We start from the raw sequence: 23,734 nt of genomic DNA, 5'->3' as shown, positions 1-23,734 counted from the left end.
GTCTTCTGCGTCGGTTCCTGGGTTGATCACCGCCATGCTCGTTTCGGGTCTTGGGACGGCCGTCGCCAAGCTCAATGTTTTCCCCGGGGTGGCCTCTGCCGAATACGAGCCCGTTTCCCCGAGGTGGTTTGAGTTGGTTCCCGGGATAATTGAATCCCCGTCGGTTCCCATGATGGATGAATCAGCTGAGTCGGTTCCCGAGTGGGCCGTACCGTTTTTTCCGGTTTCCCTCCGGCATCCTGCCCTGCCGGTTTTATTCCGGCTCCCTGCCCTGCCGGCTTCGCCCCGGCTTCCTCTTTGAGGGGGGGTTATGTCATGGTTAGTCCGTGTCATGTTTTGTTTCTGTTCTGATCGTCGTCACCTGGACATTCATTGTTAATCACCTGATTCATTCCACCTGTTTGTCATTTAGTCTTTGTGTATTGTCTCTGATTCCTTATGTGTACCTGTTCTCAGTTTTAGTGTTCCTGTGTTTACTTACCTGCCATTGTTTGTTTCTCGTGTTTTGTTTCTAGTCTATTTTTATTTAATGTTATTTATTCACCAGAACTTTGCATTTGCGTCCTCACTCTTGTTACCAGTCGTGACAAATTTAGAGCATTGGGATTGCTAGATGAGGGCTTAATGTACTTATTTTTTTTTAATAAAAAAAACTACATTTTGACCAAACTCGACATATATACTTTCTTTTAGCTGTAGCTCAAAATTAGACCGTGCGCGTTCCGACTCATTTTGCCCAGCATGGGTCACAAATATTTTGCATGCCCTTCCATACATGTTTGTTTGCACTCACACATTTTGAATGTGTTTTTATGTATTTTGTATACTTCTGAAGGGTCTTAAAGTTCATTGTACATCTGCGCAAAAACAATAATTATATTCTATTCGCCAAAACATTAACATATATAAATACATTATTTAATATTTGTAACCCTGGACTACAAAACATAAGTTGCACAGGTATATTTGTGGCAATAGCCAACAACACATGGGTCGAAATTATTTTTTTTATGCCAAATCATGTTCCATTAAGATATTTTGTTAACTTCCTGGAAAAAATATATATATATATATGTACTTATCACTAGTAATATGTGTTGCTAATCATTTGGACATCTTCAAAAGTGATTTTCTCAATATTTAGATTTTTTTGCACCCTCAGATTCCAGATTTTCAATTTTTTTGTTGTATCTCGGTCAAATATTTCCCTATTCTAAACCACACATCAATGGAAAGCTTATTTACTGTATTTAGCTTTCAAATGATGTATAAACCTCAATTTAAAAAAAATAACCCTTGTGACTGGTTTTGTGCTCCAGGGTCACATATTTATATATTAATAAACAAAAGTAAAGGTGAGTGTAGATCTGTGAATGAATGAATGCATTACAATTCGGCAGAAATTTTTTCTGCAAGGCACAGGCCTGGTTATGAGTGACATTACAATTTAAATATTTTCATCAGTTTCAAAGTAACACATTACACTTATAATATCCAGTCTATACACACACACAGAAAGCATTTTGACTGAGAGCGGAAAAACGAACATCAAAGTCCCTCAACTTTACACTCAAGGGCAGAATTAATAATGTGTAAAATAATGCATAAGAGACCTTTTCTCTAAAGGGAATTTCTTGGCTAGCTGTTGCGGGACGACAGATAACTCAAATGAGCATAAAATCTTCATTCACGAAGTTCATACATCAAGGCGAAGTTTTAGCTCTAGTTCTCGACAGCGGATACTCTCCACTTCGAATCAGACGTCACCAGAGACCCCTGCCGTCGGCCGGTGTGACCTGAGGGGGAACTGTGACAGGGCTGTGTAATTTCAAAAGCCACAATTTCTCCTTTTTCATTAAGCAGCAACAGTAAAACCCCTTGCACTCCTGTAGGAGCATGAAGCATGTGTTTCTCTTTCTTGTATTTCACTCCTCCGTCCCCCCAGTATCTCTTTCTCTCTACAGAGATGGGCTCTGTAATTGCACTAGGCCTCATTTTATAGCATGTGGTGATTGAGAACTCACGGCTGTGGCTGCCAAACTAAATGCTGTTCATTGCTTTGCCATACCACAAAATGGCAACTCCATCCAAAACTCATAAGGAGATGATCCATGCGTGAAAGACCATCTACCACAGTGGCCAGTTAAACAGACACTTGGCCCTTTGATCACACCCGCTGTTTACAAATGCTACAATGGTCTTGAACAATGAGACAGTATGTCAGATATAAGGATTTAAGTTAAAACATACAGACAGGTGCTTGGTCTATTTATTCTTATATATAAAATCCTATTCAAGTTACATTCTTAAACTTTAACACTTATTAACGCTATATTATATTTATACAATTTTATGTACTTGGAAGATGCATTTTATTGAAAATGACTTGCAGTGCATTATCACAAGTAAGGCTTTTATTAGTTTGTGTGTTTACCAGAAATGGTAACCAGACAACTTAACTTTTTTGGTTAATATTACATAACCAAAATGTGAGCTTGTGTGCAAGTGTGTTTATAAGAATTTTTATAAATCATGCTTTTTATATACACATTTTTATAAACGAATAACTTTACTAAAATTAAATATCAGCTGTATACAAAGATTTGAAAGCTGTCAGAATTTAAGTAAAAGATTGCATGAGAAAAAAATGAAAAAATGGGGAAGGAATGGAAACGGAAAAAAAAGATAGAAGAAAGGAAAGACGGATGATGGATGGAGGGAAGGAAGGACGGACAGACAGAGGAGAGGAAGCAAGGACTGAAGGAAAGAAGGAAGGACGGACGGAGGGAAGGGACGACTGAAGGAAAGAAGAAAGGAAGGAACAAAGGAATGAAAGAGGAATAAAAGGAAATAATGATAAAAAGAAGAAAGAATGAAAGGAAGGTAGGCAGAGAGAAAGAAAGAGCAAGCAAGAAAGAAAGAAGGAATGGAAACAGAAAGAAAGGATGGAAGGAAGGAAAGACGGGTGGATGGAGGGAAGCAAGAACTGAAGAAAAAAAGGAAGGATGGACGAATGAATGGAGGGAAAAAAGGACAGACAGAGGGAAGGAAGGAACAAAGGAATGAAAGAGGAACAAAAGGAAGTAATGATATAAGAAAGAAAGGATGAAAGGAAGGGAGGCAGAGAGAAAGAAAGAGCAAGCAAGCAAGCAAGCAAGCAAGCAAGCAAGCAAGAAAGAAAGAAAGCAAGAAAGAAAGAAAGAAAGAAAGAAAGAAAGAAAGAAAGAAAGAAAGAAAGAAAGAAAGAAAGAAAGAAAGAAAGAAAAGGAAAAAGAAAGAAAGAACGAAAGAAAAAAGAAAGAGCAAAAGAAAGAGTGAAAGAAAGAGAACGAAAGAAAGAAAGAGCGAAAGAAAGCAAGAAAGAAAGAAAGAGAGCGAAAGAAAGAAAGAAGGAATGGAAACAGAAAGAAAGGATGAAAGGAAGGAAAGACGGATAGATGGAGGGAAGGAAGGAAAGACGGATGGATGGAGGGAAGGAAAAACAAAGCAAGAAAGAAAGAAAGAAAGAGAGCGAAAGAAAGAAAGAAAGCGAAAGAAAGAAAGAGAGCGAAAGAAAGAAAGAGAGCGAAAGAAAGAAAGAAAGAAAGAAAAAGAGCGAAAGAAAGAAAGAAACAAAGAGAGTGAAAGATAGAAAGCAAAAGAAAGAAAGAGAGCGAAAGAAAGAGACCGAAAGAAAGAGAGCGAGCGAAAGAAAGAAAGAAGGAATGGAAACAGAAAGAAAGGATGAAAGGAAGGAAAGACGGATAGATGGAGGGAAGGAAGGAAAGACGGATGGATGGAGGGAAGGAAGAACAAAGCAAGAAAGAAAGAAAGAGAGCGAAAGAAAGAAAGAAAGCGAAAGAAAGAAAGAGAGCGAAAGAAAGAAAGAGAGCGAAAGAAAGAAAGAAAGAAAAAGAGCGAAAGAAAGAAAGAAACAAAGAGAGTGAAAGATAGAAAGCAAAAGAAAGAGAGCGAAAGAAAGAGAGCGAAAGAAAGAGAGCGAAAGAAAGAAAGAGAGCGAAAGAAAGAAAGAAGGAATGGAAACAGAAAGAAAGGATGAAAGGAAGGAAAGACGGATGGAAGGAGGGAAGGAAGAACAAAGCAAGAAAAAAAGAAAGAGAGCGAAAGAAAGAAAGAAAGAAAAAGAGCGAAAGAAAGAAAGAAACAAAGAGAGTGAAAGATAGAAAGCGAAAGAAAGCAAAAGAAAGAAAGAGAGCGAAAGAAAGAGAGCGAAAGAAAGAAAGAGAGCGAAAGAAAGAAAGAGAGCAAAAGAAAGAAAGAGAGCAAAAGAAAGAAAGAAAGAAAGAAAGAAAGAAAAAGAGCGAAAGAAAGAAAGAAACAAAGAGAGTGAAAGAAAGAGAGCAAAAGAAAGAGAGCAATAGAAAAAGAGCAAAAGAAAGAGCGAAAGAAAGAAAGAGAGCGAAAGACAGAAAGAAAGAAAGAAAGAAAGAGCAAAAGAAAGCAAGAAAGAAAGAGCGAAAGAAAGAAAGAAAAAGAGCGAGCAAGAAAGGACAGACTGAACAAGAAACAAACAAACAAAAGAAAGAGTAAGAAAAGAAAGAGAGCAAGAAAAAGAAAGAGAGCAATAAACCAAGTAAGAAAAAAGCAAAGAAAGAAATGATAGACAGCAGATACCTTACACAATAGGAAACAGTCTCAGTATGGAGGCTGATGGCAATCAAACACATGCTGGCCCGGTATTACGATCTGTGTGTGTACTAAAATCACACTTAGCAAGTGACAGTGACACACACACACGCACACACACACACACACACACACACACACACACACGCACACACTCTCAAACCTTGAGGCTTTAAGTCTCATGCATTCACTGAGCAAACAGAGACTTTCAGCTGTTCAGGGAAATGAAGAAAATATCAAGATGTGAGGGAAAATAAGACAGACAGTGAAAGTGTTTGTGGATGATCAGGTCGTGTAAATCTAAAGACCCTCGTGTGACTGTATTTATGGCCAGTGACAGTAAACTGACTCCAGCTGTCGATACGTGCGCCTCTAACGTGATTAACTAATCAATGCGTACAGCGCTCTCAGCCTCTGTGGTAACCCAGGCACCCCTATATCAAAAAAGACCACACGGTCTCGACCACAACAAATCAGATGAATTACAGCCTACTGTATCTCAGGGCCCAAAACGAGCATTTTGACAAAACGTAAACAATCAAAACCCTTAAATCCATTCAACTACTGTGAAGTAAGTGACTGATAAGTGATGGTGTAAAATGTCAAAGAGAAGAAGTCTGACAATAAACGCACTCTTGTTTGCAGTACAGCCTTTCAGCGCACACACAGTTATTTGCTGCATTGAAGGTTTTGTCAAATGTGGGTCAGAGCACCGTGTCTATTCACTGTGGTGACACGTCACATCAAAGCATGGCGGCGGCATTAAAAGAACCGGGTCAGATGGGCCCGTGTGATTGACAGTGAGGAGAAATGCAAGACAATCCACGAGTCCACGGAGGAGACACTGCAGGGACGTGATGCTGAGACGGCCCTCTCGACTAAATCACTGCGCTCAGCGCCTTTAATGAAAATTGGCTACAACATCATCATAAAAGCCATGTGTGAAAGGAGCTCGATGAAGACACACACACATACACGCACGCTCTCTCCGATTCTGTCGCTTGGCTCGAATCTTTCAGTCGAGGTGAGAGAGTCCAACACCATCTGCCGTCACTGCGTTTGCCTTTCCAAATCCTGGTTATCAACAAAACACACACGCGACCCTTACACAACCCTAAAAACAAACTCGGCTGCCGTCATCATGTGAAGAATACATGACCGTGAGGAAAATGCATTTGAGAATTCCCATTACGTTAATTCGTCTCGTGGGGTTTACTGAACTTATGTTCTTGCCATTTCTCATTGATTTGCTAAAAATGTAATTAGCCTGTCCCTGGGTATGTCCTTGGCGAGTCCATTTTTTTGCTAAACCGTGCAATTAGTAGATATGCTGACAAAGCTACGCGTGTATACTGAGACTCTCTAAGCGCATGGACTTCACAAGCTAAAACACATAAGCTATGGGGTTTTTTCCAGGACCTGCAAGACCTGTCAGCATCTGTCGCTGGGAAAAAGTCCAGCGCTGCGCATGCGTACCAGCTATTTTCTCCAAACGCACCTGGGCGCGCGTTCGGCGCGCACGCACCTGCCTAAACGGTGATGATATCCGATGTGTGTGTGTGTACACAGCATCGCTTTCCACCCAAGGTTTCGCTCTCAGTGGCATATCTTTATGCAAATACGCCAAATGTAAAACTTGAAATTAATTATTTTTCCCCACTTGATCTCCGTCAGGGGCTTTCAAGAGATTGATATACGACGCGACCCCCGGGGATACACACAGCACGAGCGAGCACATCAAATCTGCAATCATTAACACAGCTAATAAATAAAGCTGTCGATCAGCGCGCGCATTACAGCGTGTTCTCGCGGCACCAGGGTGCGAGCAACACCACTCACGATGATGAATGCGGCGCGTGCAATAGACTACAAAACACGGTCACAAAAGACACTTACAATATTGCATCCCAGGCGTGAAAACAAAGTAAAATCCCTCAAATGTTGGTTGCTGTGCAACGAAAGCAGAGTTGCCCTTTACTAACTCGAGTTTGATCTCTCTCTCTCTCTCTCTCTCTCTGCGTGTATGAATGACTGTGTGCGTGTTCTCGCCATCACATAATTAGGAAAATATTGACTGTGACAGATGTCTCATAACATGCTGTTATTTGCCGGCGGAATTATATTTTTAGACCTGGCCTGTGAGGATTACCGCGCTTGAAGGGGCTCGTGTAATGTCTGGGATATTAAAACTATTATTCTGTTGTGATTCACACGCGCATCTGTGTTAACTAAGAAAATTGATGCTTTTCATGCAGGACGACTACGTTTAATAAAATCTGAAAGATCCCTATGCCCAATGGCATTAAAGTATCAAAGAAATTTAATTACTTATTCTCACATAGCCTACATAAAAAATACCCCTTGCAAAAATTTAAACCAAAATACATGGTTAGCCTAATTCATGGTTACCACAAAATAACCATCGTCTATATTGGTTATTGTAGCCATTTTGCCAATAATATGCAACACGTCAAAAACATTGTTACTACAAAAATAAACTAAAAGTTAATTGTAGTAGACTATACTACATTATAGTAGGTTATTTACGCTATAGTAACAGTAAGTTTTTAGCTACTATAGTTAGTAATATGATATTATAATTTAATGCAATTATTGAATTTTATTTAATATAGTACAGTTTAAAAACGAATCATTGTACTGCATTTAACTATAGTAAATGTGGGTTATAGATTAAAGTAATTAAAGTGTAAAATAAAGACCTGATACTTAATCTGTTAACAGAATAGACAAAATGCAATGTTTTATTTAACGTAAAGTGATAAAAGTGGGTCCTTAAATTAATTAATAGTTCAATTATACACAACTTAATAGCTGTCTACCTGTTTCAATTAATTTAAATGCCCTAAAAATGGGTCTTTAACTTCAACCTAATGAACCATTTTAGAATTTAAAGGTTATTTATGGAAAACACACACACACATATAAAAGGCTAATATAAAAACAGTACAGAACTCAAGAAAATGAAGCTTTCATTGTTTCCGCACAACCACATGGCAGACTGGTCCCCCTAACATACCCAACTGCTGATGGCAACACATTTGAGCTTTTCTGAGTTTTTATTACACCTAAATTGCTTGGAAATCAAATTAATTAAAACTCCTTTCTGTAGTATTCGTAAGAAGCGCGAAAGAATTACGTATGGCGCACATGGTTTTCATTATTGTTCCTCTGTAACAAGAACACTGTAATGTAAACTGTGACCCTAATGTGTCAATGTAAGTCATGCAGACTGTTTCTCAGTCTTACCCTCAATGAAAAACAGATTTAGAAGAAGCCTCAGAAGAATCATCTCGCCTGCTGCTGGAGGCGCTCGGCTGGACGGTGATGATGCTGTAGGTTATCACGGGGACGCGCGTCTGGAACCCCCGGATCGGTCCGTATCGACCCCTCAGTCCGACACTCCGACACCCACTACATCCATACACAAGGACCACCGTCCGGCAGAGTCACGCAGACAGAAATCTCCCAAATTGTGCGTCCGAAAATCAGATTCCAACTGAAAACTTGCAGTGCAGTTTTCAATGACGTAAAAAGTGTCCGGAGCGCAGATGACGGATTCACAAAAACAAACAATACAATTTCAAACTGCCAAATGCACAATGTCCTATATACTCGCGATCTCGCTTACTAAAATAATAATCCTTAATTCAGACATCTACGACCATGGTGGACGCGTAAAGAAAGGTGCGCATTAGATGTGCCAATGCGCGGATGGAATCGAGTAAGTTATATGTGAGCGCTCGAGCTCAGGCGCGTGATTGCGAGCTGTCCCACAGCACTGTGTGCTCAATCCAGTCCTCAAACTCAGCGGCCAATTTTACATGCATCTGCCCGCCTGTGATTGGCTCGGGCATTCTCTCGCGCATCCGTGCAAAATCCCTGACCAACACTCATAAAAATAAATGGTTCCAGTTAAAAGCAAGAGGGGGGCTTTTGAGTGATACTACATTTTAAGCTCGACAAAAGACTAATCTGTAGTTTTTTAGAAATTCATCTCTGTACTGGTGCTTGAAAGAAAACTCAATATACTGAACTAAAGAAAGAAAGAAATGATTATTAAAGAGAGTTGTGAGAACAGTCTATTTCATCCTATTCTGATGCCAAAATATTCTTAATTTGTTAAAAATGCTGGAAAATGGGTCAGTCAGGACTTTTAGCTAAAAAAAAAAGGTAATTATATTGATTCCCTTGGTTTAGCAATACAACATAACTCCAGTCAACACTGCAAGTTACATAAAGGGTTGTTATTTAATTAAATACTATTTGTATGAAATAATATTTTACTACAATAACGCCAGATGAACCCCCACTCAGGATACCTGAAAAAAAAACAGGATTTAACCGAGTAGCGCAGCAGGAAAATGGCAACCTCCAAGATTTCATCATGAGGGTTCACAGGGTATTCAGTTTCGGCGTGTTTACAAAACTCCACGCTGAGAAATCCCAAGTGAACATCGAGTCATCCAAACAGTGGATAGTGTGAACAGAAGACTATACGAACTTTAGATTCTGAAGTTTTGTTGGCCGGACAACACAGAGATGACAAAGCTGCACGCCTGTTCCAATTTCAGATTTGCAATTGAAACTTTAATGAGAATCTGATTTGTCCAAGAGGTCTGACTTGGTTCAACAACTGGGGCGATAATCATGAAGCTTATGTAGATACACATTCTGCTGATTGCTGCAGTGCAACAGCCTGGTCATCTGCATGAATGTGTGTGTGTGTGTGCGCGCTGGTGGTTTGTTGGAAAGACAATCATAGCCATTTAACTAATCAGAGTAAATGTCATACAGAGCTATTGGCCTGATGATGTCACAGTTGTGGAGTCGTTACATTGAGTGCTTCCATCTGGTCGGGCTTTGTAGGGACCGGACAGCCACACTTTGCTTTTCACGTGCACGCTCTCGTTTTCAGCCAATCTGGCATCCTCTTTTTGTCCTTTTCAAATTCAAGATGCTATTTTATCACTTTTTTTTTAGATGTCTAGTTTCGTATCAAGGCTGAATGTAACTAAAAAAGCTCTCTGCTGTGATTATGGTGACATTTATAGTTGCCACAGTGGTGCTACAGTGTTACAGTACAGAGGATGTTGCTGTATGCATTATATTCTGTATTGTATTATATTCTGGTTCCTAGAAATTGCTAATGCACAACTAAAGGATTGTTTTTAGCCAATCGAAAAACGGACTTTGAGTATCATGTTTGTAGAACCAAAGTTTATATTGTAAGGTTTAATAAAAAAAAGACTCCTTAGATACATCCTAAATGCATTTTCCATTGGTCTTTTAGACCACCTCTCTCGCTCACCTCATCATCGCTTTACGATGACTGTGACCTTTTCCTGTGGCACTTCACTATCAGACTCTTATCTCACCGCTGGTGCAACCAAGCGGTCATCCATGAGGTCACTTCACAGAAGTGGACATTAGCGATAATGTACTTCCAGTGACTCAGGTGTCACACAAGCGAATGCACGGGCACACACACACACACACAGGCTTTCACCCGACGCATAATGATCCGCTCTGTGCGCGCATGACAGGGATGTGGACGTTTGAACAAATTAAAATGTCCGTAGGTGGAAGGAATATTTTGCTTGATGAGAGAACGAAAAAGAGAGACAATATATTTTCTTCAGAGTATTACAAACTCGGGCACACACACGCGGTTTCTCAATCCCATTCGGTTTGTACGCTTGTTAGTTCCACTTGAAATGGCAAATGACAAACAATCAGAGGCAGTGAGGCGATGGCTTACCAGCTCACAGAACCAGCCAAAACAAAACAAACAAGGCAATTACTGCAATTCACACTACACCAGTTCTCCATGTTAAACACACACTCACACACACGTATAAACACAAAGGCCTTTGCAATTATAAGCATTATTCTCATCCCTCGTCATCTATTTTTGACGTAAAGACACATATAGCTGCTGCTACGGTGGGGATACGCGCGGGATATTAAAAGCAGACTAAACCCACTGAATAAAATATTTGCTCATCTCCAAGGTTACTCTGATTTTCTCCTGACATGTTATGAAGAGGTGGAGAAAATCTCCAAGCTGATTTTTTATACATCACATGCTCTGTAGGACTTTGATAACCTGAGGCCCAAAAGTGGAAGTTGGCAGATGTGTTTAGTTTACGGACCGTTTGAATGTCTCCCTATTACAGACAGAACAACTTTATGCCGCTCAAATATGCGCACACATTCACCGCGTGCACAAAATATAAACTGTGCTTCTGGAATATCATAGATGCTTGGGGTTGAGCTCTTTTGACTTGGGATTGTAAGTAACAACCCAGCAACCACTTAGAAGACCCTAAGCAATCACATTGAAAGGCACTTACGACTACTCACACCATTCTAGCATCATGTGCTTTAAATGGGCATGGACCTTTCTTTTTTTTTAAAGCCAAAATCCAGCGTACAGTATATGTACTATGTACAGTAAATGACTATGTACATACCTAAAGAATGCATTAAGTGATGCAGTTTGTCTTGCTAACACCATATTGGTGACAAAGACGTTTTGTATTAGCACAAATTATACAAATGAATAAAACGGCATTGAGTAAATGTGTGACCAATAAGCCAATAGCAAGTCCAAAATAATAATGCAAATGAGCTGATTAAGGGGCGGTATTATCTGACATCACAAGGGGAGCCAAATTTCAATGATTTAATTTTCACATGCTTGCAGAGAATGGTTTACTTGGTTGGCACCGGGGACCCAATTATAGCACTTAAAGGTGGGGTGCATGATTTTTGAAAAACACTTTGGAAAAGGGAGTCAGGCAGAGTACCAAAACACACTTGTAGCCAATCAGCAGTAAGGGGCGTGTCTACTGACCGACATCGTTGCCTGAGTTGTGTATGTGTGGGGCGGGTCTATCAAAAGAAGGTTCAGATTTTATTTGGTTAGGGGTGTGTTTAAGTGATTTCAAATGTCAACATTGGCTTTCAGAGATCATGCAGCCCACCTTTAAACATGAAAAAAGTGAGCCCAGTCTCCTGAAGATGCGTATAAATAGCACGAAGTATAAAACTTGTGCAATACATACGCCAAATTCCACTTTGGCGTGCATATGATACACAAGTCCTTTCCATTCACTTAAACGGTGCATCTTTTTTTGTCGTTTTATTGATTGGTTTCTCAATTTTTTTGCTTTTTTTACCATTTTCGCTTGGGTTTAGGGTTAGAACAACTTTTTGTTATATAAAAATGACATCCTAACCCAAACCCCAACTCTAACCCCAACTCCAAGCGACCATGGCTTAAATATGGACAAAAACATGGAGAAACCTGTATATTAAATAACCTCATTAAGCAAATCTCAAATCTATCCCAAGCGAAAACTGTTTAAAAATCAGAAAAAAAATTGAGAAACCAAAAAATAAAACGACAAAAAATATGTCCCGTTTAAGTGAATGGGAAGGACTTGCGTATCATATGCACGCCAAAGTGGAATTTGCCGTATGTATTGCACGAGTTTTACACTTCGTGCTATTTATACGCATCCTCAGGAGACTGGGTAGAAAAAGTCAGATTTTTATGATATGTCCCCTTTAAACATGGAAAGGGTCAGATTTTCATGATATGTCGCCTTTAACATTTGTTTAAGGGGTAGTTCACCCAAAAAATTAAATTCTGTCATCATTTACTCACCCTTATGGTGTTCTTAATTCGGATTAACACAAAATAAAATATTTTGATAAATGATGGCAAGTACACAGTCGACAGTACTCATTGACTTCCATAGTATTTGCTTTTCTACAATAAAAGTAAATTTTTGGCTGAATGGTTCCATACAGAACCATTTACATCTAAAGAACCTTTCTGTTTAGAAAAATGTTTGTTCTAATAAAAAAAGGAAGTTTGGATTACAAAAGGTTATGAAAGAAATAGTTCCTCCAAGAAACTTACGCTGAATGGTTCTTTGAGAAACCAAAATGGTTCTTCTATGGCATCACTGTGAAGAACCAATTAAGCACTTTTACTTTAAGAGTAACTTTACCAGCACAAACTCAAAAGGCGCACCCTCAATTCTCTACAGTCTCAGATTAAAGGTACAAAAGTTGTCACTGGAGTTGTACCTTTTCAAAAAGTAAATTTTTGTACATAAAAGGTGCATATTGGTACCTCTAAAGGTACATACTGGTACCTTAAAGGTACCGTCCCAGTGACAAAAAGGTACAACTTTTGTCTGATTTTATCTGAGATTGTAGTTACAACTTAGATTAAGCCTATGGATTTTGTCTGACACAACAGAGCCATTATTGGTTCTCCAAAGAACCAAAATCAAAAGTTCTTAAAAAAAAAATATTTCTCAACTTTTCTATACACTGTCAGAAAAAGGTACAAAACTGTACCTTTTCTGTCACTCGGGTCATACCCTTAAGGGTTCATTTTTGTACCTTTATGGGTATACAACACATTGATATCATACCTTTTGGGGTACAATATTATACCCAAGAACCTATTGTGTACCTTGATGAACAATTTGTACCAGTTACATTTTGGGGTAGAAACAGTTAACTGTACCTTTAAAAGTGCATAATAGACCGTTAAGGTACAGTAAGGTACCCAAGAAGGTGCAGCATTGTATTATGTTTGGTATACCTGTAAAGGTACAAAAACTTTAGGGTAACACCCCAGCAACAGAAAAGGTAGAGTTTTGTACCTTTTGTGGAACATTTCTTCACTACAAAGAACCTTTTTTGCAAAAGGTTCTGTGGATGTTAAAGGTTCTTGGTGGAACCATACAAGGAGAAGAAAATATGTGTAACCTTTATTTTTAAGAGTGTACATAAACATCCTGATCTCCATCTCCACTTCCTCCGGGAAGACCTTCACCATTGTCTGGAATCAAACCCATCACAGCAAAGCAAGGGAGTGTGTGTGCGTATGCGTGTGTGCGTGTGCGCATGCACAAGATAGAGAGAGGAGGGGTAAAGTGGAGGAAGAACAAACATGTCCTTTTCAGATAGACTCTAGTACTAATATTGACCCGCACGCTTCAGAAAACACAGACGCACAGCTCTGCAACAGTAATGAAAGCACCACAAAGGGCCATCGACACATTTTATCAGCAACCTGAATTAGCAACGTCTGTTCACCTTGATTGCTAGTGTTCATATGCTACACACACACACACACACACACACACACACACACACCTGAACATGTAATCAGCCAGCAAATATGAGCATGTGCTATAAAAACTCATGCACACATGCCCAGCAGGTAACAATCCACCTACCAGCACAAACAAAAAACATTACAAACCCTGGAGACAACATACACACCTATCAAATAAATACTGTGAAAATAAAGAAAGTCAGACATGATCATATGAGACGCTGGCGTGTGATGTACTGCATTCTTTTGATGTTTATCTTTAAGGTACATACACTGTCAAAATATTTGATACCAAAAATGGGGCACTGGCGCAGTACATCTTTAAAAAGGACCTAATATGTACCATTAGGTACCAATATGTACCCTTGAGAAACTATTATGCGTGTTGAGGTCCTGATAAGCTCATTTTGGAAACAATATGTACTTCTGATGTACAAATATGAACTCTTTAAGTGCAAAGGTATACTTTTTGAAAGGGTACAGGCCCAGTGACAGCTAGGGTGCAAATTTTTACAATTTTTTTCTGACCCAGGGCTCCAGACTAAGTTTTTTCACTAGGAGCACAGTGGCCCCCAACTGAAAATTTTAGGGGTGCAACGAGAAAATTTAGGGGCACACACTGTAAATCAACATGCTAACCAAATATTTACATTTCTACTAATTTCCACTGTATTACTAATAAATACTTTAATGATAGATGCAGAAAGTACAATTTGCTGTTTCAAATTCATTGTCACATCACAAAAAAGGTCAAATTTACTGGTCGCACATGTGCGACTGGATGTAAAATTCAGTGGCACACCCTCAAATTTTGGTGGCAGTGACCCCTTAAATGGGTCCTAATATATACTATTAAGGTAAAGGTGTGTACTTTTGAGGTACCAATCTGCATCTTTGAGGTACTAATATTCACCATTTAGGTACAAAGGTGTACTTTTTGAAAGGGTACCACCTGAGTGACAGCTTTTGTACCTTTATTCTGGCGGTGTATAGTAAATAAAGTATGCTGATGTGTTGCACACATGCTAATGTTTTTGCTATGCAGTTAGAGGGGTGCTTTTGGTGGTTTTTAACAACCCAAGAAAAAAAAAAAGTCACCGTTCCAGGGTTCCCCAAACCTTAGTTAACTTCAATTTCAAGGACCTTTCAAGGACTTTCCAGGTCCAATACCCTCAAATTCAAGGAGTAAATGTGGGGACACATTTAAAGTGAGAGCAAGGTTATATCAGGTTACTTTTTAAGATACATTGTAACAGTTCCCTTTCGAGGGAACTCACGCTGCGTCACTGCAGTGACACTTTGGGGACACCTCCAGGGGTAAGTGCGTCTGAATGTGTATATCAAATTTAACCAATGGTGAGGCTTAACGACAAAGACAGGGTGATGTGGGAGCCAGGAAGTATATCGCTATCTGAAATATTGCCAAAGACGGCGTTACAGGAACGCAGGAAGTATGGCAATGGAGACACAGCGTCTCGTTCCCTTCTCAGGGAACAACACAAGTTTTTTGTGTCTTCTTCTTGCATAAAATAGATTCCAGCACTTTTAATGACCTGTATCCATGTATGTATATTTTCAAAAACTTCCCAGGGCCTTGAATTTTTCCCGCAGATTCACAAACTTTCAATGATTTCAAGGACCTGTGGGAACCCTGAGCTCCCTCCTATGGTCTATAATATTTAAGTAGTTCACATTAATATAATTCTCGAATGTAAGCGCAAGCAAATAATTTTGGCAGGCTGTCCATAATGGATACCCATTCTGAGGTATTATTTTAACCCCAGGATAAAATCCTCAACCCAGAGTAGGAGCAATGGTAATAGTGATGCTCGCATTGGCTTTCTTTCTGTTGAGAGAGTTTTAGCAGCGTTGCAATCACAGACACGAGAGACGTTTTTTAGGGTTAAAACATCAGGGAGCCTTCAAGCTACGAGCAAGCTGTTCCACTCTCCGTCAACTGTTTATTGTGCTGCTGATAGGCTTTTAAGAAATGATAGCTGTTGTCTTCCTGCACTTATGATGGAAGTTGTTTTATTATCTCATGAATGAATAGCTAAAGATACAATTTTTTTTACATATTAACTTTAACATGTAACTTGTAGTGCATCACATCATCATCGCTCCACTGCTCCCCAGATATTATCACCTTCAGACATTAAAAACCCATATCGATCAAGCGTAACTCTCTTAAATGCCAAAAGACGATCAAAGTTAATTGAAATGCCCTGAAAAGTTTGTGAGAGTGTTTACAGGGAAAGTGACAGAGCTGAGGATATGAGTTTTGACATTGGACAGATTGTGTACCCCTCAGTAAGCCCCAGGGACGCAGTGTGGCTGGGATGAGCCGTATCCTTAGGTGGGATGGGTGGGCTATGAGTGTATGAGCGTGTGTGTTTCAAGGCAAACTCACAGATGTGCGTGAAGACCCCACGGCAACAGCACTGCTGTCGCTATGCACCACACATCGTACGGCACCTGGGAGACATCAGTAGAAGATTTTAATATTTAGATGTAAAAGGTTATAAATTAATTAGCCAATGGCAGACGTAAGGTTCAATAAACAAGAAACGCAGAAGCCAACTTAAATCTGCCCATGATCAACTAATTAAATCACACAGGTATGCATGTATTTTTATAGCATTACCTTCGAACCCAACACCGTCAATCCATAGGTAACCTCGCAAGCAGGGCACGTTCTCTAAAAGATGAGCAAAACCAATTTATGAATATGATATGCATGCACACACAGCAGAGAGACTTTATCCAATTGAGTGTTTAATATATTTATCATCATGACTGCAGCATGTGTGACAATGTGATGTGGCTTGGTGACCTTCTCTGCATTAGGAGGTGTTGACGTGCGCGCACTTCCTTGCAAACAAACGGTAATTAAACTGCAGCAGAGAGACACATCGCACATCTCAGAGTCCGGAAACTGAACAACGCTAAAGATGAAAGGTGCCGAAAGAGAGAAGATGCCAATTGATTATTCAACCTGAGTTTTTCCAGATAATTAAAAACCGTTGGCGAGATGAGATCTAGTCAAGCAAAAACGTCAGAGCTGCTGAAAACTGAGTCATATTTTGCCTTTCATCTAGCCCAGCATCATTAGACATACACAAACTGAGTACTATAATACGTATAGTAAGGTGTTAATAAAAATAAAGTACATAAAAGTTTGTCATTTATGCAACAGACTTACATGGGATTGAAACATGCAAGTAATTCCAGTATTATTGATGTGACATTTTCAGTCAAAAGTTAACATATGTCGGGCTACATAACACTTAATCGCAACTTAATCGTTGTAACAAGTGGTTATTTCAGTGAAAGTTGCTCTTCCATCAGCTTGAATCAGTCGGCCCATTCTCCTCTGACCTTTAGGATCAACAAGGCATTTTCACCCACAGGACTGCTACATACTGGATGTTTTTCCCTTTTCACACAATTCTTTGTTAACCCTAGAAATGGTTGTGCGCAAAAATCCCAGTAACTGAGCAGATTGTGAAATACTCAGACCGGCCCTTCTGGCACCAACAACCATCCCATGCTCAAAATTGCTTAAATCACCTTTCTTTCCCATTCTGACATTCAGTTTGGAGTTCAGGAAATTGTCTTGACCAGGACCACACCCCTTAATGCATTGAAGCAACTGCCATGTGATTGGTTGATTAGATAATTGCATTAATGAGAAATTGAACAGGTGTTCCTAATAATCCTTTAGGTGAGTGTAAACATTTATATGTATATACATTTTTATATTTATATATTGTATTAAAATTATGCATGCATGTGTGTGTATTTAAATATATATATAATTATTAAACAGAGTATACACACATATAGGATGTAAACAAAAACTTTTATTTTTCAAACGATTAGTTGTGATTAATATAAAAATATAATTTATTAAAGACTGTTTTTATTACCAATGTATTGTACCATCTGTTTGTTTTTATAAACCTGTAATGATAGACTGATATTTTTGGATGATGTCGGGACTAAATGCATGCGTTTTCTGATTTAGATGAGGGAAATTTATAGGTGTTGACAAAAGGATTTATGTTTTTGAGAGACAACTTACTCAAAAAGCACACATGGGTATTTTAAAGGGATAGTTCGCCCAAAAATGAAAATTTTCTCATTTACTCACTCTCATGTTCTGATGAACAAAAGAAGATATTTTTGTATGTTTGTAAACAAAACGTTCATGGGCCCCATTTACTTCCATAATATTCTTTTTCCCTACTATGGAAGTGAATGGGGCCCATGAACTGTTTTGGTTACAAACATTTGTTGCAATATCTTCCTTTATTCATAACAACATAGTGAGTTAATAGTTCATTTTTGGGTTAACTATCCCTCAAAGCCCTCAAATATTGACATCTCAGAGTTCATTGTGGTTATAAACATTTGGTTCAAACTCATTTTGTTTTCGTGGTAAGGTTTACACTGGAATGGAATTGCTCACTACACGTCCACAGTTAACATACTAATAAAAACTGATCCAAAATAGACATATCCATATTAAAATAAGGTGTCACACTCATAATATTTGTTTTAAACAATACATCAAAGAGGTGCTTATTTTTTTTAAATCATGTTTTAAGCTTTAAAAGTATTTTTAGTGACCATCATCTTGAGATATGCATTCATACTCAAGTTAAATGCACAAAATGCCTTGCATAACCAACATACATCCAAGATCAACAAACACAAATCTTGTCATGCACTCACTGCAGTTTTTCTCAGGAGACAGCTTTATGGGACAGAGGTCATGACCCGTTACCAATTCACCACAGCAGGACATCTAATAAAACACTTTTTATCAAATAATTTAAAAGGTATAAAAAAGTTGAGCTTGCATACTTACAATCTAGAAAAAAAACGACAAAGCGTGCTTACAAAATATGATTTCGTCAAGGCGCGTATCACGTCACGTGCAAGACTGCCATCCGCTGGCGAAGAGGAGAACGTCACAAATCACGAACCCAGACTTTTAGGGGAACCTCGACTATTAAACACGTGTAAGACTGTTGATTCGGTTTCAAAAAGTTACATTAAAATAAAAACTAGTACAAACATGTATATTTGTATCTTTAAAAGCTAGTTTGTTGGTCTTCTCAATTGGTTCAGCATCATATTATTCACAGTTGTTTTGGGCCTGAAATTTGAGCGCTTTCTGTCGAATACGCCCACTTCTCTTAAATTTGTCCAATAGTCCTCTCTACTGGAATCATGGGGTTCATCCTATTGACCTTTCCTTGACTCACTCTTTCATCAATTTACAGGTGCGTCGTCTCATAAGCAGCAAACGCAATGGAAGGAGCAGATCTGCTACAGGTAAACGACGTGTACCCGTTTTATTTACACAATATATTTATAAACACAGCACTCGCAGAAAGATCAAAGTGTGTTTGTCAAAACTTTTCGCTTTGAAGTGTTGAATTAGGCTCAAACGAGCTGAGGAGATTTTCTTCGTGTGTTTGATGTTGAGTGCAATTTATGCGATTTGCATGCATTACATCACCTGCAAATACATCTTTATCGTTCGCAGCTTTTCAACCCGCATGCACTGAAGGCTCTGAAGGAGTGGATGCAAAAATCCTCCACCACCCTAACACAGGTCAACGGTCAGAGGAAATATGGTGGTCCTCCTCCGGGTGTGTAGGCTGCTACTCTTCATCTGTACTGTCATCGTGTTTATGTAGGCTAATTAAAAAAAACAAGCTCTTATCTCGCATTGCATGAGACGGATCAAAGGAAAATCACATGTAATCCCTTATAAAATATAAATTTTCTGTCGTTGCATAGATTAGAGTACATGCAGGAGATGTATATTATGAGCTTGGGCGTAAATCTTCGTCAAATTAACTGTTAGAAAGTAACAGGCTCGTGGTAGTGATTACATTGTAGCCATCTTGTGAACACTTGTTGTAAAGCGCACACGTGAAATTAATTAGGCTGTCAATCATCTTCAGCGTTCAATTAATTTAATATCAGTTTCAGTTTGTTGACATTAAGTATAATCAAAAAGACTGCACTGTTATTTTAGCTTTATATTTATCATTTTTACTAGTGACGATCATCTAATTTATTAAGAAAGTTGAATTGATTATTTTGGGAGTTAATGTAAAAACATGACTTATTGATCACATTTTATACATAGTTTGTTTTTACTCGTTTTGTTAAATAACCTGATTGGTTTACGAATCGTTTAAAGTGAGATTTAAGCAAGTTAAATGCAGAAGAAATGAATTAGAAATAGCAGTGTAAAGTTTGTTAGTTTTATTCATCTGAACGCCAGATTCGGTACAGATTTACACCCCTGTCCTGTAGCGCCCCCAAGTTTGTCAAGTTTTTGTTACCAGACACCCGGTTTAGGTTTTGTATACTTGTGAGATGGACCTGTGTTTGAGTTCAGGCAGCGCTGCGCACAGCGATCTACATCTGACGTCAAAGTGTCGCGAGAGCTATTCAAAAGCACAGCGGTGATGTCATACGCCGATGGGTTTGCGCAGAGTCGTATAAAACCGAACAACATAAATTTATATACACAACGTATGCATTTGAAATCTACGGTATTAAAACATCTAGAAAATATTAAGGGAAATATTAAACCAAATACGAAAGGGAAAATTTATTAAATTGCTGACAGAAGTTGCAGTTAACGTGGAAAACGCGTGTGACAACTTGCCCCAACCTGTCCAGAAACACTTTAATCTGTATGCTAGTGTGTTTACTTGCTAAAGGCCCCACCTAAAATGTACAGCTTTGTAATACATTTTAACAATAGCAGATAAAGTTTACATCACAGCCTGGAATCTAATAAGCAGAAGTGCAAAATGTCATAAAAATTATTGATCCATATTAGAATAAGTGAGAGTTTGTACATTTAAATGCTAATATCAAATTTACGCTATAAAAATACTTATTAAATTTCAAGTCTGATTTAATAGGAACTTTGGGGGAACTTAACACAATTTACCAACAAAAATGTTTATGTACATTCAGTTGTACAAAGCCAAAATCCTCTGTCTCTTAAAGGACAAGTTTGGTATTTTACACTTAAAGCCCTGTTTTCAGATTGTTTATCGGTTTTGACTGAAATTTGGACATATGATGCTGGCCCGAGAATTTTCGGGTGTTTGTTGTATCATTCCCCATCTCTACAATGGCTGCATAGGTGCACTGGAACAATCCTTCCTAAAATGCATTAAACTTTCGTTTACAAAAACGTGAAATTCAGCGAGTGGTCAGGGGTGTTTACTGATATGCTCACACAAAAATCGCTGCAAAAGATGCTTTCCAACAGGTTTTATCATAGATTTTCTCCAACTACATTGACTTGTATTAGATGTGCTGTGAGGTACGGTATTACTCTGCCGCCGGGAACTTTGTTTGTATTGGCAAAGGTGGATTATCGCCACCAACTGGGCTGGAGTGTCTATTATTCAAGCTCTCAGCGGAAGAATATATGGGTGTGAGGCGTTTGGAAAAATAGGTCCACAAGTTAACAACAAATGCTAAAACACCTGTTGAAAAGCATCTTTTGCAGCGATTTTTGTGTGAGCATATCAGTGAACACCCCTGACCACTCGGTGAGTTTCACGTCTTTGTAAACAAAAGTTTAATGCATTTTAGGAAGGATTGTTCCAGTGCACCTATGCAGCCATTGTAGAGGTGGGGGTGATACAAGAAACACCCGAAAACCCAGCATCATATGTCCAAATTTCAGTCAAAACCCCTCTACTTCACCATAAACAATCCGAAAACAGGGCCTCAAGCGTAAAATACCGAACTTGTCCTTTAAATTGATTTGGTTAACTAGAGTTTGCAACTATATCTCATCTTTTAATCCAACACCCTGTGCTTAACCCATGAACTACTGATCTAATCTGGATTATTCAAGTCTAATTTTAATTCCTCTATTCCTTCAGGCTGGCACGGCCCTGCTCCAGGGCCAGGCTGCGAGGTCTTCATCAGTCATATTCCACGTAACGTCTTTGAGGACACCCTAATCCCGCTCTTCCAGAGTGTCGGCACTCTATACGAGTTTCGTCTCATGATGAACTTCAGTGGGCAGAACCGCGGCTTCGCCTACGCCAAGTACGGCGACCAGGTCACGGCCATAACTGCAGTTAAGACCCTCAACCAGCACCGGATAGCGGATGGGGTTCGACTGATGGTGCGCAGGAGCATGGAGAAGAGGCAGCTGTGGATTGAGGACCTGCCACCCGACGTTAGCCAGGATGAACTGCTGATGATGCTTCGACAGATCTCGGAGGGCGTGGAGGATGTCACGCTGAAGTTTAGCGGGCCTAAAGGGAGAGAGGTCGCGGCTGTGGTCAGCTACTTCACCCATATCGCTGCATCTATGGCTAACAAAGTATTGGTTGAAGGTATGTAATGAGGAAACGTAATAATCTGTTGGATTACATGTTGATGTCAATTAAAAATAGTTTTGTATACCAGGCTAATTCATCTCTTAACATTTATTTCTGATTGCTTTCAGCATTGAAGAAGCAGTACGGCATGTCCGTCACTGTAAGATGGATGACTTTCACTGCGAAGTCCAAGAATGTCGAGAAAATGACAAAACAAGACAACGCCCCTTCTGCCCCACCCAATCTTAAACCCCTCTCCAAACCCTTTTCCCATCTGCACCCTCAGCCATCCCATCACATAATCCCGACCCACACCGCCCCCCAGCCCTTCATCCGAGCGGTCGGCGCTCCTGTCACCCAGCCGAGGAACGAGCCGATAAGTCAAAGTCCCGCGAGACGTGATGCTGCATCTCAGCTGAAGTGGCTCTGCGAGGTGAACAAACTCGGAACGCCACGATACGAAGCACGATACAATCACATCGGCCCTGACGGCTTTCTCTATTTCACGTACAAGGTCATGATCCCGGCGCTTTCTTTTCCCCTGTACGGTTCTGTCCAGATCCTGCCAGGTACGAGCGCTCGGGCCATGAAGGGGGAAGTTCATCGAGCCACTGCCGAGCAAGTGATCCAAACCATATACACGGCTGCGCGTTGGCAACCTTTCTAACGGCCGTCGGCGATCTTTCTGCTTCGGCTGTGTTATCAGTTTAACGTTCAGTATTACGGTTTTGAAGGCATGCACTGTTGAGGGGTTCTAGTTTCAAGAGAACAGGTTGAAATTTGTGATAAAACAGATGCGTTTTGTTAACTGCGTAAACAGGCAGGGGTCATGTTTTTCCAGATCTTTAATTTAGTGCCATTTTATTTGTTGAAAAAAATGTTTTGTTTTGTCTATGGTATGTTTTACAATGTTTTAACAAGTAATATTAATCATTTGTATGTTGTTTTACAGTATGGCCCATCATATTTGGATGACTTTGCTTGTTTTCACAATTTATTATTCTGAATGTTTTTGAATTGTTCACTTGTTTGTTTTTTCTTCACGGTTTTGTTTGATTTTGCATGGTGTGCTTTATGTTGCCTTGTTTGATGGGCTGTACTGACTAAAATGACTTTTGTACAGTAAATTAGTTCAACAAAAAATTGTGTTTGTTGTTTCTCTGACCATGTTTATATGTCAGGTCTTGTAAGATGATAAGTATGTACGAGATAACGTATAGGCAGTAGGTTGTTATCGCACAAATAACCCGATGCAGAGGGTCTTTTATCACAGTGAAAGAGCTTATTTTGCAATAACAACCGGCTGCCTATACATTATCCTGCTTCTTACCCGGCTATTAACCTCATAAGTAAGTTAAATAAAAATATTTTATTAGCTAATTTTTAACGACTGTGTAGACTTTCCGCGAAAACCAGTTTATTTTTGGTTTTAAGACAAGAAGTTCAAATATCACAAACACACTATTTGGTTTAATCATTTGTAAATATGTCATATGTTATTAAAACATACTTAATTTTTGTTTAATAATAAACTGTACCCGTCAAAATGATTTGC

The 23,734-nt window shown here is 39.2% G+C and overlaps 2 protein-coding genes across 7 annotated transcripts in view; one reads left to right on the top strand and one right to left on the bottom strand.

Moving 5' to 3' along the window:
• gfra3 (GDNF family receptor alpha 3) overlaps positions 1–19,463 on the bottom strand; it is a 54,045-nt gene extending 34,582 nt beyond the window's left edge. Inside the window, exons 1-3 of one of the 6 annotated variants that reach the window (XM_055178504.2) lie at positions 19,323–19,463; positions 16,437–16,490; positions 16,203–16,267 (exon numbers count right to left, since the gene is read on the bottom strand). Coding sequence is in view for 2 of the 6 variants with exons in the window: in XM_055178503.2 (XP_055034478.2) it covers positions 7,894–7,936 (43 nt within the window). In the remaining 4 variants the exon portion in view is untranslated. Of the gene's footprint in view, positions 1–6,522; positions 6,628–7,893; positions 8,448–16,202; positions 16,268–16,436; positions 16,491–16,625; positions 16,693–18,665; positions 18,785–19,322 lie in introns of those variants that run through there. The other 5 variants (XM_055178506.2, XM_055178505.2, XM_055178507.2 and 2 more) reach the window with 5 other exon arrangements.
• Positions 18,759–23,022, top strand: dnd1 (DND microRNA-mediated repression inhibitor 1). The gene is made up of 5 exons (XM_055178509.2): positions 18,759–18,819; positions 19,084–19,135; positions 19,350–19,455; positions 21,733–22,194; positions 22,308–23,022. Exons 2-5 carry the CDS (start codon positions 19,112–19,114, stop codon positions 22,844–22,846), a joined length of 1,131 nt encoding a protein of 376 aa, XP_055034484.2. The 5' UTR covers positions 18,759–18,819; positions 19,084–19,111; the 3' UTR covers positions 22,847–23,022.
• Positions 23,023–23,734: the final 712 nt, after the last annotated feature.

The sequence above is a fragment of the Misgurnus anguillicaudatus genome, chromosome 16 (genome assembly GCF_027580225.2).
Source record: "Misgurnus anguillicaudatus chromosome 16, ASM2758022v2, whole genome shotgun sequence".
NCBI lineage: Eukaryota > Metazoa > Chordata > Actinopteri > Cypriniformes > Cobitidae > Misgurnus > Misgurnus anguillicaudatus.
This window is presented reverse-complemented; position numbering and strand designations above follow the sequence as displayed.

Excerpts from the sequence above, each read along its gene's own strand:
- dnd1 (XM_055178509.2), top strand. The coding sequence starts at position 19,112 with ATGGAAGGAGCAGATCTGCTACAG. Across the intron at positions 19,136-19,349 it reads AAGGAGCAGATCTGCTACAG|CTTTTCAACCCGCATGCACT; the intron begins GTAAACGACGTG and ends TATCGTTCGCAG. Across the intron at positions 22,195-22,307 it reads TAACAAAGTATTGGTTGAAG|CATTGAAGAAGCAGTACGGC; the intron begins GTATGTAATGAG and ends GATTGCTTTCAG.